The sequence below is a fragment of the Gavialis gangeticus genome, unplaced genomic scaffold (assembly GCF_001723915.1).
Source record: "Gavialis gangeticus isolate Ggan-Ray unplaced genomic scaffold, GavGan_comp1, whole genome shotgun sequence".
Classification (NCBI taxonomy): Eukaryota; Metazoa; Chordata; order Crocodylia; family Gavialidae; genus Gavialis; species Gavialis gangeticus.
The window spans coordinates 15,712,985-15,728,146 of NW_017729033.1; the positions used below are offsets into that span (position 1 = coordinate 15,712,985).

The 15,162-nt window shown below is 42.7% G+C and overlaps 1 protein-coding gene across 2 annotated transcripts in view; it reads left to right on the top strand.

The window, feature by feature from the left end:
- The window catches only part of MAEA (macrophage erythroblast attacher), a 118,871-nt gene that overhangs the window by 26,803 nt on the left and 76,906 nt on the right, over nucleotides 1-15,162 (top strand). For both annotated transcript variants that reach the window (XM_019526350.1, XM_019526352.1), the window contains exons 2-3: nucleotides 3,959-4,141; nucleotides 11,907-12,110. In XM_019526350.1, coding sequence (XP_019381895.1) covers nucleotides 3,959-4,141; nucleotides 11,907-12,110 — 387 coding nt within the window. The remainder of the gene's footprint in view (nucleotides 1-3,958; nucleotides 4,142-11,906; nucleotides 12,111-15,162) is intronic.

Sequence of the window (15,162 nt, forward strand, 5' to 3'; positions counted from 1 at the left end):
GTCCCTTCCGACCCTAGAAACTATGAAACTATAAGTGGCTTTGATCCAGAGGATAGAAGCAAAGTGAGAGAGAAAAAAAACATTCTTTAAACCTGGACTCTAACTCAGACAACATGTGGATCTGTGAAACTTTTGTAACAAGCTGTGTGGCTCTTGAGTTGGGCTTGTCAGCTACAAAAAGATTCATTAGGCCTCTGACTGTGTACACCACGATCCAGAGGATCAACAGTTGCTTACTGATGAGGGGGCACAGCTTGCATCTGGGTCTGTTGCATGGCCTGGTGCCTCAGTGAGAATAGGAGTTAAGTAGCCTGTTGCTTGAGAGATGGTGTTTGAGTGAATTTGGGTGTCAGATTTGACACAGATTTGGGAGGTCTGATTTTTCAGATGATGGATCCTCAGTACCTATAAGGTGTCTTAGGTGCTCAGCCAAACCAGAAGTCACATAAATTAAGGTTGTCAGAAGTGACTAACCAGGATTACACAAAGTCTTGAACAGAGCTGGAAATAGAAATCTGATCTGAAATGCAGACCGGGACCTTAAGTACATTCCTCTAATTTTTTATTCTTTCCTTTTAACTCCAGGGATTGTCTGCTCTGAATACTTGAGCTGTGCTGGCTACTAGTGATTGGCTAGACTGCATGGTGTGCAGATTCACTTCAGTGATTGGTTGCATACAAGAGCAGTTTGCAAATGTGAAATTAAAATTCTGTTTCCAGCACATGCCTGCTAGTAATGAATATTTGCAGAAGCTAAACACAATGGATGCAAGAAGCTGAAGAGAATTTTCTTGATGAATATTAATGGAAGCATTTTGCAGTATACTATAAAAAATATAGCTCCAAAGGACCTAATTCCATAACTTGATGCCAGATAGCACTCAAAGAATTTTCTTTTCCTGCTAAAAAAAACATGAGAAATAAGATGATCTTAGAGCTGTTAAGTTGGTCCCCCAAAAAGTGGGGGGAGGGATTGGAAAAGATGAGCATTTTCTGATGTGGGAGAAAAAGAAAACCTGCTACATTGATGGTGAAACTGTTGATGGAGGATCAGGTGAGGGCTGATGAAAAGATGGGTGTTGGGGGAGAGAAATATTTAACCCATCTAAGGCTTGAGCAACTAATTTTTTTCTGTCCTTAACTAAAAAATAAAGACCATTTTTTTTTTCCCCCCCGTCCCCTATTAAAAACTTGTCAACTTCTCAATTTTGAGAGGTCAGTGAAGATGGTACAGCTGCAGCAGGCACTTCTATGTAACAAAGCTTTATTTGTGTCTCTTCTGGTTGGTTGGTTTTCTTTATATCTTTCTGAGGAGAGAAGGCCTTGGATATTTCATCTACAATATCTCAGTGTTGCAACCCTATTATAGGTGGAAAAAAGCAACCAACTTGCCATTTTGAAGTTTGGCAAGTGATTTATTTACTTTTCCCGTCCCCCGTCCTCCGTTCTGATGGTACACAGCACCACATCCCAAGCTTGGATTGGTACTTCCTGGGGTTGTCCTCTTAGACCATTGTAAAGACTGCCAGGTTTATATCACACTTCAGCTAGCATCTGTTACAAGAGTGTACTTCTGAGCCCAGAGAATTGGGGAATAAGAGTCTGAAAGTGTTGTCTTGTACGTGAGGGTCCTGGAAGGAAGGTGGATGGAGGAGTACTTTATAGATTCATAGATTGTCAGGTCGGAAGGGACCTCAGAAGATCATTGGGTCCAGCCCCCTGCACCAAGCAGGAAAGACAGCTTGGGGCAAGGTGACCCCAGCAAGGTGACTAGCAAGGTGACTTTAGTTAATTAGAAATGCCATGCTGGAAAGGATTTGACTCATATGCAGGGTGGAACCCACTGATTTATTGTGTTGAGAAGGGTTCACTTTTCTTTTTCTTTTCATAAAAAATAATGTAAAATCTATTTGCTAATTATTTTCCTGTTGATTGAAGACACAATTCAGCTAGCATGAATGTGGTAAAAATCAGCTCTTAAAAACTTTTTATCTTGAAACAATAAATAAATAATTACATAGGGAACTAGACAGGGATGGTTTTAGATCTGAAGTTCTTGTTGCTGTGGTGACTGCTGGAGCTGTGAGGTCATACAACCTAACATATGAATTACTTGCTATGAGCCCTCTGTGATGCAGGCAAACTGGTGGACACGGTGTAAAATTTACTGTAAGTTGCTTTTAACTCCTCTTATACCCTTTGCAATTGGGGGGATAGATTACTTCCAAATTAAATGTCATCAAAATTAACTGTTTCAAAAGTTTTTAAACCTGACTGTGACTTGAAAAAAAAATCTATATCTATATCACATATATCTATATCTATATGTATATCGATCAATGGCCCAACTGACTCTCCCCAGTACAGCAGTACTCTGTGTTGCTGAGAGGCAGGGCATCCCTCTCTACCTGTAGCCTATGTATTATGTTAGATTTATTGATTTTTTTGAGAGAGTGGTCTGAATACTGTTTTGTATAAGAAGCTCACTATATATACATTACAATATGCAGCTGTCTTAGGTCTTGATTACCCTAGGAAATGTCATCTACTTAGTATTGGAACAGGAGGCGTCCAAGGCAAGTTGAGAATGAATTAAAGAAGTCCAGAGGACAGCAAGTCTAGCCTCATGTACCAACAACAGCATCACTAGATTGGAGTTTTATATGCTACAGGCAGAAAGTAAGACTGGCTGGCACCTTAGGGCATTTGTACACATGCATGCGCCACAGCAGCAAGCACTTTGAAAAGCACCTAGCACTGCAACACATGCAGTTGTGTAAGTGGTGAAATGCGCGTCAGCCTTGGGAAAATGGCAGCAGGTTACTTTTGAACTAAAACACATTGGAGGCGCTTTAGTTCAAAAGCGCATTGATGCACATTTCACTGCTTATACAACTGCACGCAACGTAGCACAGTGTGCGTTTGCTGCGACGCACCGCATCTCTGGTGTAGACACTAGCTGGTTCAGACAGGCGTGGGCTTTTGTAAGCAGGAAACTATTTCATCAAATACCAAGTTGTTGCCTATGAAAGCTGATACCTTTTTTGAATCATTTTGTCTGTGAGGTGCCACCCTGCCCTGCCTTCTGCCTGGGTTCAGTTTAACCCAAGTAATCCTTTCCTGATGTAGTACAATAAGTCAGATACAGTCAATACTTATAAATATCAGCATGTTGGGGCCATGGTAGTATGTGGCTATGGCTCTCAGTATGTCATTTGAATGTATGCTATGGGAAAAGTTCCCAGGAGGACACTTGTTAAAGAGAGGTAGTTGTTCTTATCCCATGTTGCTACAAATGATAGACTCGTTTGCAGCAACATATGATAAGAACAACTACCTTTGTATTAATATAGGAAATCCTTTAATAGAAGGAAGTTGCCAGAGCGATTCTTCACTTACTCTTAACTTTAGAGTCTGCTCAGAGATTTCTTAGGCATTAAGACTATGTTGTTTGTGACTTTGACTCTTTTGAGTGGCCATATAGAACTGTTGTGTATGACCTGAGGACAGCTAGCAAAAGCCAGTCTAAGCAAACAAGTGAAACTTCTTAAAGAACATGCCTTCTATTTTGGCAAAGCCTTTTATTTGTGGATAATTGAGAATGTGGGTTGGTTTTTCTTTTCATTTTTCTTTTTGCAATATACTTCCCTTCTTTTTCCCTCTACTCCATTACTGAGGATTTAAGCTCTAAACTTGCTGGGGTCAAAGTCGAAGAGTGAAATTGATGTGAAAAAAGACTCTATCATGGATCACATTGTCCTGTTTGCTATAGCATAAACTTGAGTGGAAATTGCCTAGTTGTCCCAGTGAGAAAGCTTAAAAGTCTTGGTTATTAGAGCTAAAAGGCAACTTGCTAAGCTAGAAATATTAAAGTCTGTATCAGTGGGTTAATACTAACTTCTCCATTTTTAAATATACTAACAGTGAGACTCATTTTAACCTTTTTTTTTTTTTTAAGGTACCGTATGAAACACTGAATAAACGATTTCGAGCTGCACAGAAAAACATTGATCGAGAGACTAGCCACGTTACTATGGTTGTTGCAGAGCTGGAGAAGACATTGAGCAGTTGTCCTGCTGTGGATTCAGTTGTTAGTCTCCTTGATGGAGTAGTTGAAAAGCTCAGTGTTCTGAAAAGAAAGGTAACTGTTATTTCTACTCTTATCTATCACATAATGATTTCTCATTTTAGAAGATTACCTCTGTCGCTGTGCTGCATTGCCTGCCTTTGTATTTTTGTGTTTTGAGGTATAAGCACTAATGATGCTAGAGAGCCTTTAAGGCTATATTGCAAAGCAAATATGAAAAAGCAACATGTCTTGCTTTTTTCAGTGTTGTCTTAAAATGTCCCACGATTTAGTATTGCAGATAAATGACTCTGTGAAGTAGAATGAATATATACATACCGGAGCCCAAAGACTTGTAGCTAGGAAAACTGTTTCATCACTTCCTTGTCTCGTGAAGAGGTACCTGCATCAGGTTACCAATTACATTGTATTAACTGACCCTCTTGGGAGGAAGATGCCAAGTTGAAATTTGAGCATAGAATCTGAACTGCCATCTAAGTGAACATGGTGGGACAATATGAGAGATTAACAAGATGTCACATCTTTCTTTTGCAAATAGATCCATTAACTTTCCAAAATTCACTGTTGGATATATAACATGCGATAGCCCAATCCTCAGGGCAAGTGTGGTGGGTTTGGGTAAGACTCTTAAGCATTCTACACTTCTCTGGGAAAGCTGCTTCCTAGTGTGAAAGCACTATGGCTGCATCTGCATAGTATTTTTACTAGCTAATGAGCACTTCTTAGCAAGTGCCACTTACTCAATCCTATGCTAATTATTCCACCTGCCGCACTGTGCAGCTATAACTATACTGCTTTCAGTTTATGAAGAAGTCTACCTAGAACAGTGCAGTGTAATTAAGGGGCAATTCTTGGAGTAGATGTGGCGTGTTTGATGGTTAGATGCTATCTTTGGCTTTATCCATGGAATAAAAAATATTTCTTTTAATTCTAGGTCACATTACTAAGGTTCCTGTAAGGCATTGAAGAGTCATTATAATGGTTGCAAAAAGACAGCACTATCCTTGCCTAAAATATTAGAAAAAGGGATTTAGTACTATTTCTGCTTCAATATACATGTTTTATTTTGATTACAATTTTACTAGGAACTCTGATTTCAAGAGAAATTTTACGCAGGAATCTGCAATGTCTTCAAAAAGATTTAGGCTGCTTGTACACATCACAGGGGCTTAGTCCCCTAAATTGAAATAGTGTGTTTTTAATTTCTATGATTAAATACCAACCGTTTCAATGTTAGGGGCTTCCGTCACTGTAACAGTGAGGGGCCCAATCCTTTTTTTTTCTTTTTGTGGAGCCTACCCGCATCTCCTGCTGCCAGGGGGCAAGCTGCCAGTAGGCCAAGTGATCCCTGAGCTGTGGGGGGCCCTGATCCTTCCCTCTGTGATGAGAGCAACCCCAGGGCCGCCTTGGGCTGCTAGCAGGCAGGTGCTGCCCAGGGGTTTCTGCCACCATAGAGGAAAGGCCCAGGGCCCCCAGCAGCTTGCCCCCGTCCACAGCGGAGGTGGCCAGGCTCCATGGAAAACAAAACAAACACACACAAAAATCAGGCCCCTCGCTGCTGTTTTGTGCCTCTCAGCAGAGCCTGCTCTGCGAGCTGCTGCCAGGCCATGTAGCCCCTGAGCTGCAAGGGGGGGTGGGGGGAGGGGTGAGCCTTCCTTCCATGGGGGCGGCATCCCCTGGGGCTGCCCAGGCAGGGTGCTAGCTGCACAGGTGTTTCCCCAGCTCACAGGCAGCACCTGCGAGATCCATCTCTTCCCCAGACCTGTGCAGGAAGCTGTACCTGGCAGGCTTCCAGTGCATAGGCTTGGGGAAAGAGTTGAATCCAGTGGGTGTTGCCTGTGATCTGGGGCAGCACCTGTACAGCTAGCACCCTGCCTAGGCTGCCCTAGGCAGCACCACCATCATGGAGGAAAGGACCACCCCCTTCCCCCCTCTTGCAGCTCAGGGGCTGCATGGCCTGGCAGCAGCTCGTACAAGCAGGCTTCTCTGAGAGAGAGGAGGAAAAAAAATGGCAAGAGGCCTGGTCTTTCTTTTTTCCCCCATGGAGCCTGCCCACATCTCCTGCAGTCAGGACAAGCTGCCAGCAGGGGGCCCCAGGCCTTCCCTCCATGGCGGTGGCACCCTCCAGGGCCACCTAGGTGGGCAGCAAGCAAGTGGATGCTGCCCCAGCTCACAGGCGGCACCCAATCCAATTGTTCCCTGAGTCCAAGTTGGGGCAGCACCCGCCTGCTATCCATCCTCCCAGGCAGCCCCAGGGGGTGCTGCTGACATGAAAGGAAGGAAGGAGCTCAGGGGCTGCTCAGCCCACTGGCAGCTCTCCCCCTTACCACAGGAGACGTGGGCAGGCTCTGCGGGGGGAGGATTGGGCCCCTTGCCACTTGTGCCTTCAGCCCGCCTCTCCTGCGGCAGGGGGGCAAGCTGTCAAAGGCTGCAATGTTACAAACAGCTATGTTACAAACTAAACTACATGCAGATGTGGTTTAGTTTGCAACATAGCAAAATCATTTAAATCGTAAAAACTCCTGCACGTGTACAGCGTGATGCAATGAAACTGCAAAAACAGCCAATTTTCGTCATGTGTACAAGCACCTATAAAGGCCAGATAAGTCTAGTATCTCATGTTGCAGAGCCTCATCATGATCACCAAACCCATCTATATATGTGGGGCAGTAAGTGGGCTAGAGTATCAGTCTGAGAAATAGCAAAGGCTATAGTTGAGCCCCGTCATTCTGCCAGAGCTTCTATCATCAGAGGTACTGGAGCTCTTCCATTTAAAAACAGTAGAGGCTGCTGGTAGGGCTTCATTCACAATCTCACCTTCACTATAAACTTGTAGGAAATAGCTCACAACTTACTTTGAAGACCTTTTTCGCCGCCGAGCCCTTTTCTTCCTTCCTTTTTTGGGAAGGGGACTCTAGTGATGGTCATGAAGTGGATGGTTAAATTTGTTTTGTTGTTGTTTTTTCTGCCTCAAATATTGCTAAGTACAGTGATGATTAATGCAGTTGCAAAGCCTGTCTGTAAGAGCTTCAAGAGTATGTGTTCCCATCTCTTTTTAATTTTTTGCATAAAATCATAACAAAAATGCATTTAAATAAGTAAGTATTGGAACATTATTATTGTGGAGGGGATACAATTCAAATCAATTTTAAAACACACGTGAATTTGGGACTAAAAGATATATCCTAAGAGTAATCCTGGACTTAGAGCAACTCTCTTTGTTATATTCAATCTGTCATGATTGCAAGGTACCTCAAAGACTTTCAGTTCTTTGTACAGGTAATTAATATGAAGTAAATACTTAGAATGCCATGCTGGCCAGATCATGGACAGACTGTTAAGAGATACCACCTCATCAATAACGCTTTTCCCCGGGAAGCTTATGAGAGTCATATTTCAGCTTTCAGGGCATCAATTCATGATCCCTTTCTAGACAAATATCTCCCAGGAGCTATCTGGCCTTGGAATATAAATCAAGTAGCGTAGATCATTCTTCTAAAGAAGAGGGAGAAAACATGGTAGTAAGGTTTGTTGCTTTCCTTACATGGGGAGGGAGGGGTATTTCCAGCACCATGATGATAATAGTATAAAAGTGTAGGCAGAATAGAATTTGTATAATTTAAATCACAGTCTGAGGCTTAATAGTTTTACTGGCTTCGAATAGAGTATTTCCGTGTTAGAACTTCAATTGCTTTACATGCTGTAAAATTGGTACTTGATGCTGAAGCCTTTCTTCCCTGGCCTAGCTCATTTTGGTAGCCAGAAATGTGAGCTCAGGGAGGGTGTCACTATATGCAGCTGGTCAAATGAGACTACTTCAAACTTCAGATGTCAGTTAAGGGCTGCAGAATGTATTGTAGCATCTTATCTTGAACCAAGATTCCTCACAAACTGTCACAATTTGAACACGTTCTTAGTGCACCGATTCTGACAGAGCTATGCCAATTTACAGTATCTGAGAATCTGACCCAGAACCTATAAACATTGAAAATGTTTAAACAAATGTCTTCAGTAATGATATTGGTTCTGACTTTTTTATTCTTATACCTAGGTCTGAAATGGTTTAAGATAAGATGCGATTGATGAAGCAGCGGGCAGGCTCATTAACCAGGGAGGCCTGAATAATGCCAAAGAATTCTCATTGCATTTTGCAAGCTTGTGACACATTCTGTAATCCAGAGTATACAAAATGCTCAAAATGCTACAAGCATGCAAGAACAGGGCCTCTTGCATTTGGGAAGCAGGGCAGGATGGCGCATTCTTCTTCTTCAGTAGCATGTTGGAGCTACTGTGAATAAATTTCCTGCTCTATTCTTTGAGGTTTGGTATAGATCATGCAGCAAAAGCTTCCAGTGTTATAGCAAGTGTTCTTTACAGCCTCCAGCCATGCAATCATTATCACAAGCCACCCCCTGCCTGAGCTTTGGAAAAAGGAGCAGGGCTGCAACAGTTTAACTCTTCCCTGCTTCAGTGAAGCAGTGTTCTCGGATGTTACAGTGAATCTTCACCTTGCTTCCAGCTTTTGTTTAACTTTGTGCCTCTGTTTTCCCCATCTGGAAAATGGGAATAATCCTTTATGAAGATATTAAGAACTTAGTCTGTGGGGTGAGATCTGTGCTACCTACTTTTAGGCTTTTTTGTTCACTTTACTTGCTTGCAGAACTAGCACAAGGCAGTCACTAGCATAGCGATGCATCCCACTTACTTGTCAGTGTTGTTCTGCCTCTTCAGTTATGCCTAAGACAAAGGGACCTTCCCTATCTAGGTGAGTAAACTGTGAAAGTTGAACACACAGCAACACATTTTCAGACCTTATTTACAGGGGGTTTAGCCAGCTGCTTCTCTCTAAATAGACTTTCCAGCAAGGTAATTCAATACAGCAGGTTTCTGGTGTTGGCTAAGCTCAACACCTTACATTTCTTTCCTGCATAGCCCTCAAACAAGCTGAGCACCCTTCTTGTCATTGGCTTTTCTGAACTTGCCTCTCTGAACAAAGTTGCTGCAGAGGTGCTAGGAAAGGATCTATACTTCCTCCTAAATAGGTTGACAAAGGGATCAAAGTGGCAGCAGCCCTAGGTGCGAACCAGAGGTTAACTCGGCTAAGATGCCAAGGATCGCTCTCCAAGGTAAGTTGGAAAGGGTTCTGTCTTCATGATTTTTTGCCTTGAAATCTCCTCTGCAAATTCATCTTAGTTCTTGGGGGCTTTTTCCCCACGTCCTGTTCTTTACCAGCCTCATGCAATGAAAATTAATGTTGCCTTGGCTTAAGAACTGTATTGCTAAATACAAGCAAATTGTTGTTGGACAAATTGCAAGTGCTTCCTAATTTGTCTTGGACCCTACACTCCAAAAATAAATTAAATTCCATAGTAAAATTAAAACACCCTAATGAGCTACCTTTATTTTAATTGCAGGAAATCATTCTGTCAGGCAGTAATGAGGGGTTTTAGTTCAGGCTCTCCTATAAATCCACACTTTAGAATTGGGCTTAGTGGGGGAAGATACTCACTTCCTTGATAGGTTTGGACTGAATTACATTTGCAATCTCAAGACTTCTGCTTTTCCAGTACTGATCCTTCCAAGAATAATCTATCAGTTTGAGTGGATGTCTGTTAAATACTAGTAACTAGATTCCATTTAAAGTGAGACCACAATATGTCTACACTACAATCCAAAGGTGTGAATGCAGCTTGTGTATTTTAAACTATGTAGCATTGGTACAGATAGCTGCAGCAGCACAGAGTGACTGGTAAAACCTATCTAGGATCCCACAAAAAGGCTCAGGAGGCAGACTTTTATAAACACCATTTTGCCACTGGCCCCAACCAGCCAGTTTAAAGCTAGTTTAGATATGTCTAGGCAAGCAGAACGTGCTCCTTTTGGATTACAATGTAGGTGTCTTTCATAGACGGACTCTGGGGGATTACCCAGTATATGTCTAGCCTGCTACTTTTCTACTCTGTTACAAAACAATTATCTGTCTTGTAACTAGTAAATAAAACGGCTGTTGGCTGCTTTCAGCAAGTTGTGCACATCTAACTTGCTTTGTAAAATCTGAACTGACCCACTAGTGTCATGTGCTGTAGTCATAAGTACCTAGCCTCAAGCTGCAAATGTGGCTGTAATTAATTGCTAAGTGAAATGTGCAGCATGATTAATCAGCCATCTAATTGCGATAGGATTCAGGGACAGGAAAAAGTGTGATTATGCGATAAAAATAGTGTTATTGAAATATGCATTTTATGTTACCTCTGAGCTGGCCATGCAGTGAGATTTGGCTGAAAAATTGTCATCCTGGTTTGCCTTAAGGTAAATGTGCTGCAGTTATCAGTGAGGGCTCTAATACATCTGCATAGCTAGGGATAATAGGGGTAGGGCAGTATCTGTAGAAATGCTAAAGTAAAATGAGGACAATGCCCACCAGCTTGGCAAGGGTGCTTGCACTTGTTTGTAAATGACTTTAATTCAAAGATTGCAGAGGTCTGGGAGCCATGTGTCTCAACCCTTCCATTCCAACAAATTCTGATAATATAGCTCTCCTGCAATAAGAGGATGGAAGGAAACTAAATGTAGAGGCCATACCAGGCTCAATTTTTAGACTCAAGGCACTCCTCCATGGACTCCAGACACCCCTCAGAAAATGCCAGCTCTTAATTCTTGCTCTTTTCTTCTTTTTGACTGTGGAAAAATAAGACAAACTTTTTTCTGTTGCAAAGAACTCAGACCACAGTAGGTCAGAATGGGTCAACTGTACGGATTCTTTTTTGAAAACATTTGTTTATCTTGTGAATTGTGTTTGCATACCCAATTGCTAACATTGTGCAGCATCCTGTGGCACCCTGGTTGAGAACCACTGTACTATGGTGCCCACGTGCAGCGCACAACTGTACAGGTAGGATGGAAGGAGGGTAGTGTATAGGTACAAGCCCAGTTAGTCTCAGCTGTTCCAATCTGAATGCAAAACCGGAATGCTCATGTAGTGCATGTGTAGTGAGATGGTGTTAGGACAGTGGTCACAATGAGGTTTTTCTGTTTAAAAACTACTGCAGCATATGTTTTTCAAAGGGCTCAGCAGGATTGGGCCAAGTTTTGAGAGAGTCCTGTTTGAAGAGAAATACAAGACAACAGATGAAGCTATCTCTTCTGTAGTATTAAACATTGGTTGGAAACAGACGGTCATACAGACATCTGTGGCTGTCCTGAGATGAAGCCTAAAGTCTCCCAAGTAAGAGGTAGTAATAGATTTATCCTGGGATGTTGCAAAATGTCTCTGTACAGTTAGCTTGGGTTGCATCACTGAATCAGTGGCAGAAAAGGGGCACTTGATTCAGCTGCTCACTAAACCCTAATGCAGGAGCCAGCAGTTATTTCAGGCCAAAGGCCACTTACTGAGTTTTGGCAAGCCATCAAGGGCCACATGACAAGCAGCCAGGGGCAGATAAATATTAATTTTCTAAAATTTTTAGGGGCCCCGTGGGCTGGATAGAATTGCCTGGCAGGCTGCATACGGCCCGTGGGCCACATTTTGCCCACCCCTGCCCTAATGCGTACGCACCAATCCCAGGGTATTGTTGGTCTGGGACAAACACAGGCACAACTTTATGCATGGATAAATGCAACATCTGTCCCTAGCTGTTGTGTAGCCAGTGGGTTTGGATACCTCTACTATTCTGGTTAGCATGCAGTTCAGTGTCTTGTTGTTTTTACTCGTCATACTTGTTCTGCAAGCTCTGAGAACTGTTGGTGTTTTAGTAATGCTTATGCTTTACTTCAGAAGGAACTGTTCTCTTGTAACAATAATTCTTTCTTAAAATTTTAGGCTGTTGAATCAATCCAGGCTGAAGATGAGAGTGCAAAGCTTTGTAAACGCAGGATTGAGCACCTTAAAGAACATAGCAGTGACCAACCAGCCGCTGCAAACATGTGGAAGAAAAAACGTATGGATCGCATGATGGTGGAACATCTCTTGCGCTGTGGCTACTATAATACAGCTGTAAAACTAGCCAGGCAGAGTGGCATTGAGGTTGGTAACAGTTTGTATTAAGGAAATTGGTGATGACAAACCAATCGATTAGTGATGTGGCAGCTGTTTTTTATGCACTGAAGGATGTCAGTATTCTTACTCTTCTTTTTTTTTTTTAGTTAAGGTAGTCCTTTTAAAACAATCCTTTTGGAGCCTGTTCTCCCCACTTGCTATAGTTTTGCATTTACCATACTTACTCTCATACCGCATACACCTTTTCCCAAAAAATATGCCTCTCTAAAATTGGGGTTCATGTGAACTATTCCTCCCTCCCCCCTTCACTGGAGTACAAACAGAGAAGAGTAGAAGCTTTAGCCACTGCTCTGATGCTGTTAAGATGGCTGTCACTTCTATAGCCCCTGCAAGTAAAGGGAGCAAAGTCTTGTTTTAACCTTCTGGAGCCTAACCTTGTTGCTGGCCTGCCACACCAGGAAGTTCCTGCTGCCTCACCTGGACTGTCTCCTGGGATGCCATGTTTCCAGAAGGCCTTACACTGTTGTACAGTTGGCCCTAACTGGAAGGTTTTTTTCTCCCAACACTGTGTATTCAAAAAACAAGGTGTGCATTTTATTTGGGGACATGTCGTTTGCAAGAGAATACAATGTGTATGTTTAATGAGAAGTCAAAATTGGAAGTCATGGCGTGAAAGCAAATTTCTAAACCCCAAGAACACCCACTTCACTTCAGAAACTTTAAAATGGTCCTCAAATGTACCATTGCATTTTTATTAGCAAATTACAGGCTGCTGATTTAAGCAGTTAATGGAGCTTCCCATCTGTCCAGCCATACTTTCACTGTATATGTGGTGATCAGGCTGATCACAGTAACATATGCTATCTAGAGTTCTATTGTATTATGCAACCACTGAATATATTTAAGGGAATCTTTTAATTCATTTTGAGTATATGTGTAGCAGAATTTCTTCCAAACTCTTCCTCCATCTGACTTTGCTTCTAAAGTAGCAGTTGTGGGTGTATATATTGTTGTGTATTTTGTTTAGAACAGGGATCGGTCAACAACATTTTGCTGACATGGGCTGGATCTTATGACCTGGCTTTCTGCTGAAGGCCATAAATCTGAGCCCTGAATTGGATCCTTTTTCCTCTGTGAAGATAGCTAGCCCCTTTTTAGTGTGGACAGTGTAGGCTGAAGAGAGTAGCAGGGAGGGTGCTGCAGAGACGATCAGCATAGCACTCTGCCACATAATCTTCTATGCCAGTGTTTCCTAACCCGTGGGTTGCGACCCAAAAGTGGGTCACAAGAACATATGAAAGGAGCGTGAACAAACCTTAAAAATGGATCAACAAAATGGATTCTCCTTAAAGGAAAAAATGTGGGAAACCTGACTTTTTCCCTTGCAGGCTGGCAGAGTTCCAGCCTGCAGGCAGCTGCTTCGGGGACCCCCCCCTGCATCACCCTCCACCCCCCATGCCCCACGCACTGGGGGAGGCTGGGGGCAACATGTTGGGAGTGAGGGACACTGGGTTGGGACTGGCTATCAATGTTTACAAATGGGTCGTGGTGCAAAAATATTGAGAACCACTGCTCTGTGCCACCCTGGGCTGGGCCATACCTTATTAGGCAGGATCTAACCTCTCTGTGGGTTGGATCTGGCACAGTGGTGGGGGGGAGGGGGTGTATATTGTTGACCTCTGGTTTAGACCTCCATACAAAATACTTTTGTCTTCTATTCCATATCTTAGTATTGCCTTCCTTTTACTCACAAGTTTGTGGAGTTGCTGAACCATACTACCCAATAATGTTTGGGACTTGCACAGTTCCTATACATATGCAAAGCCGTGTTATGGATCCTGGAAGGCTTATATGCTTCAACTGCTATGGAAAATCTCAGCAAAATAAAGTTGATGTTTTGGGAAAGACCTAGTTTCTTCTGAGAATTATTTTCTTAAATTGGCTTATTCTGTTTTGCTGAGCTGTAGTGGCACTTGCCAATTGGTCTTGGAGGTACTTCTGGATCAGTACTGTAAATTGTATTGGCATGTTTGTCACCTTCCTTCCAGTGACTGCTAAGGTTGGTTGTAAGTGTCTTTGGGTGCAGATGAGAGGTAGTGGGACTTTAGTGAAATGCAGTGCTTTCAGTTTAGATTGGTTTGTGGCTTTTTTGAACAGTAGCGCATTTTTAAACTGACCAGTTCAGTGAGGTAAAAGTTTGAAGTGTTGTGAGACCTGGTGTTATATCCAGAACTACAGCATAAATGTAACTCTGCTGACTGCAGTCTGTTTCTTAGTTTAGTAGTTGTCTTGGCTAAGAGATTTTTGTGTGGCTAACAGTATCTTCAATAAATATTGAAATGGGAGAGGGAGGGAGGAAAAAAAACAGAACTTAGAAACCAGTAAGAGCATGTTGCGTAGTAAGACAATATCCCATTGTTTGTGCCCTTCTCCCAAGAGTTCACTGTCATTGGCTAAGGAGGACTCTGAGAGAACTACCAAAATACAGGACGACGATCAAGTTTTTTGATCCTGTAGCTACAGATGCATGATCTTCCATCTCATTGATCCGCTGAGAGAGAGGAAGTTTTCCTCTGTTTGAGCCAAAGCTTTCAGTTGCCTATTGGATTATCATGTCTCTGCACGTAGCAGGTGCATCTAAAGAGCAATAAAGGTTACTGTAGTATTTTTCCCTTCTCTAGCAGCTCCTGTATAGCATTAATTCCGAGTAGAAGGCATAACACTGATTTTAAAGTGCGGAGGGTTACAGTGAGACTATTTCATAATCCGTTTACAAGACAGAACAGTATGAAGTATCACACCTTTTTGAAGCCTCGTGACTTCATAGTTTCATAGATTCAGGGTCGGAAGGGACCTAGTAGATCTTCTAGCCCGACCCCCCGCCAGGGCGGGAGAACAACAAAACCCCAAAACAAAAACGGGACTCAAATGAGTCCAGCCAGGTAGGCATCCAGCCTCTTCTTAAAGACCCCCAGGGTAGGGGCCAGCACCACTTCCCTTGGAAGTTGGTTCCAGCTCCTAGCCGCCCTAACTGTGAAGTAGTTTTTGCGGATGTCCAATCTATACCTCCTCTCCATCA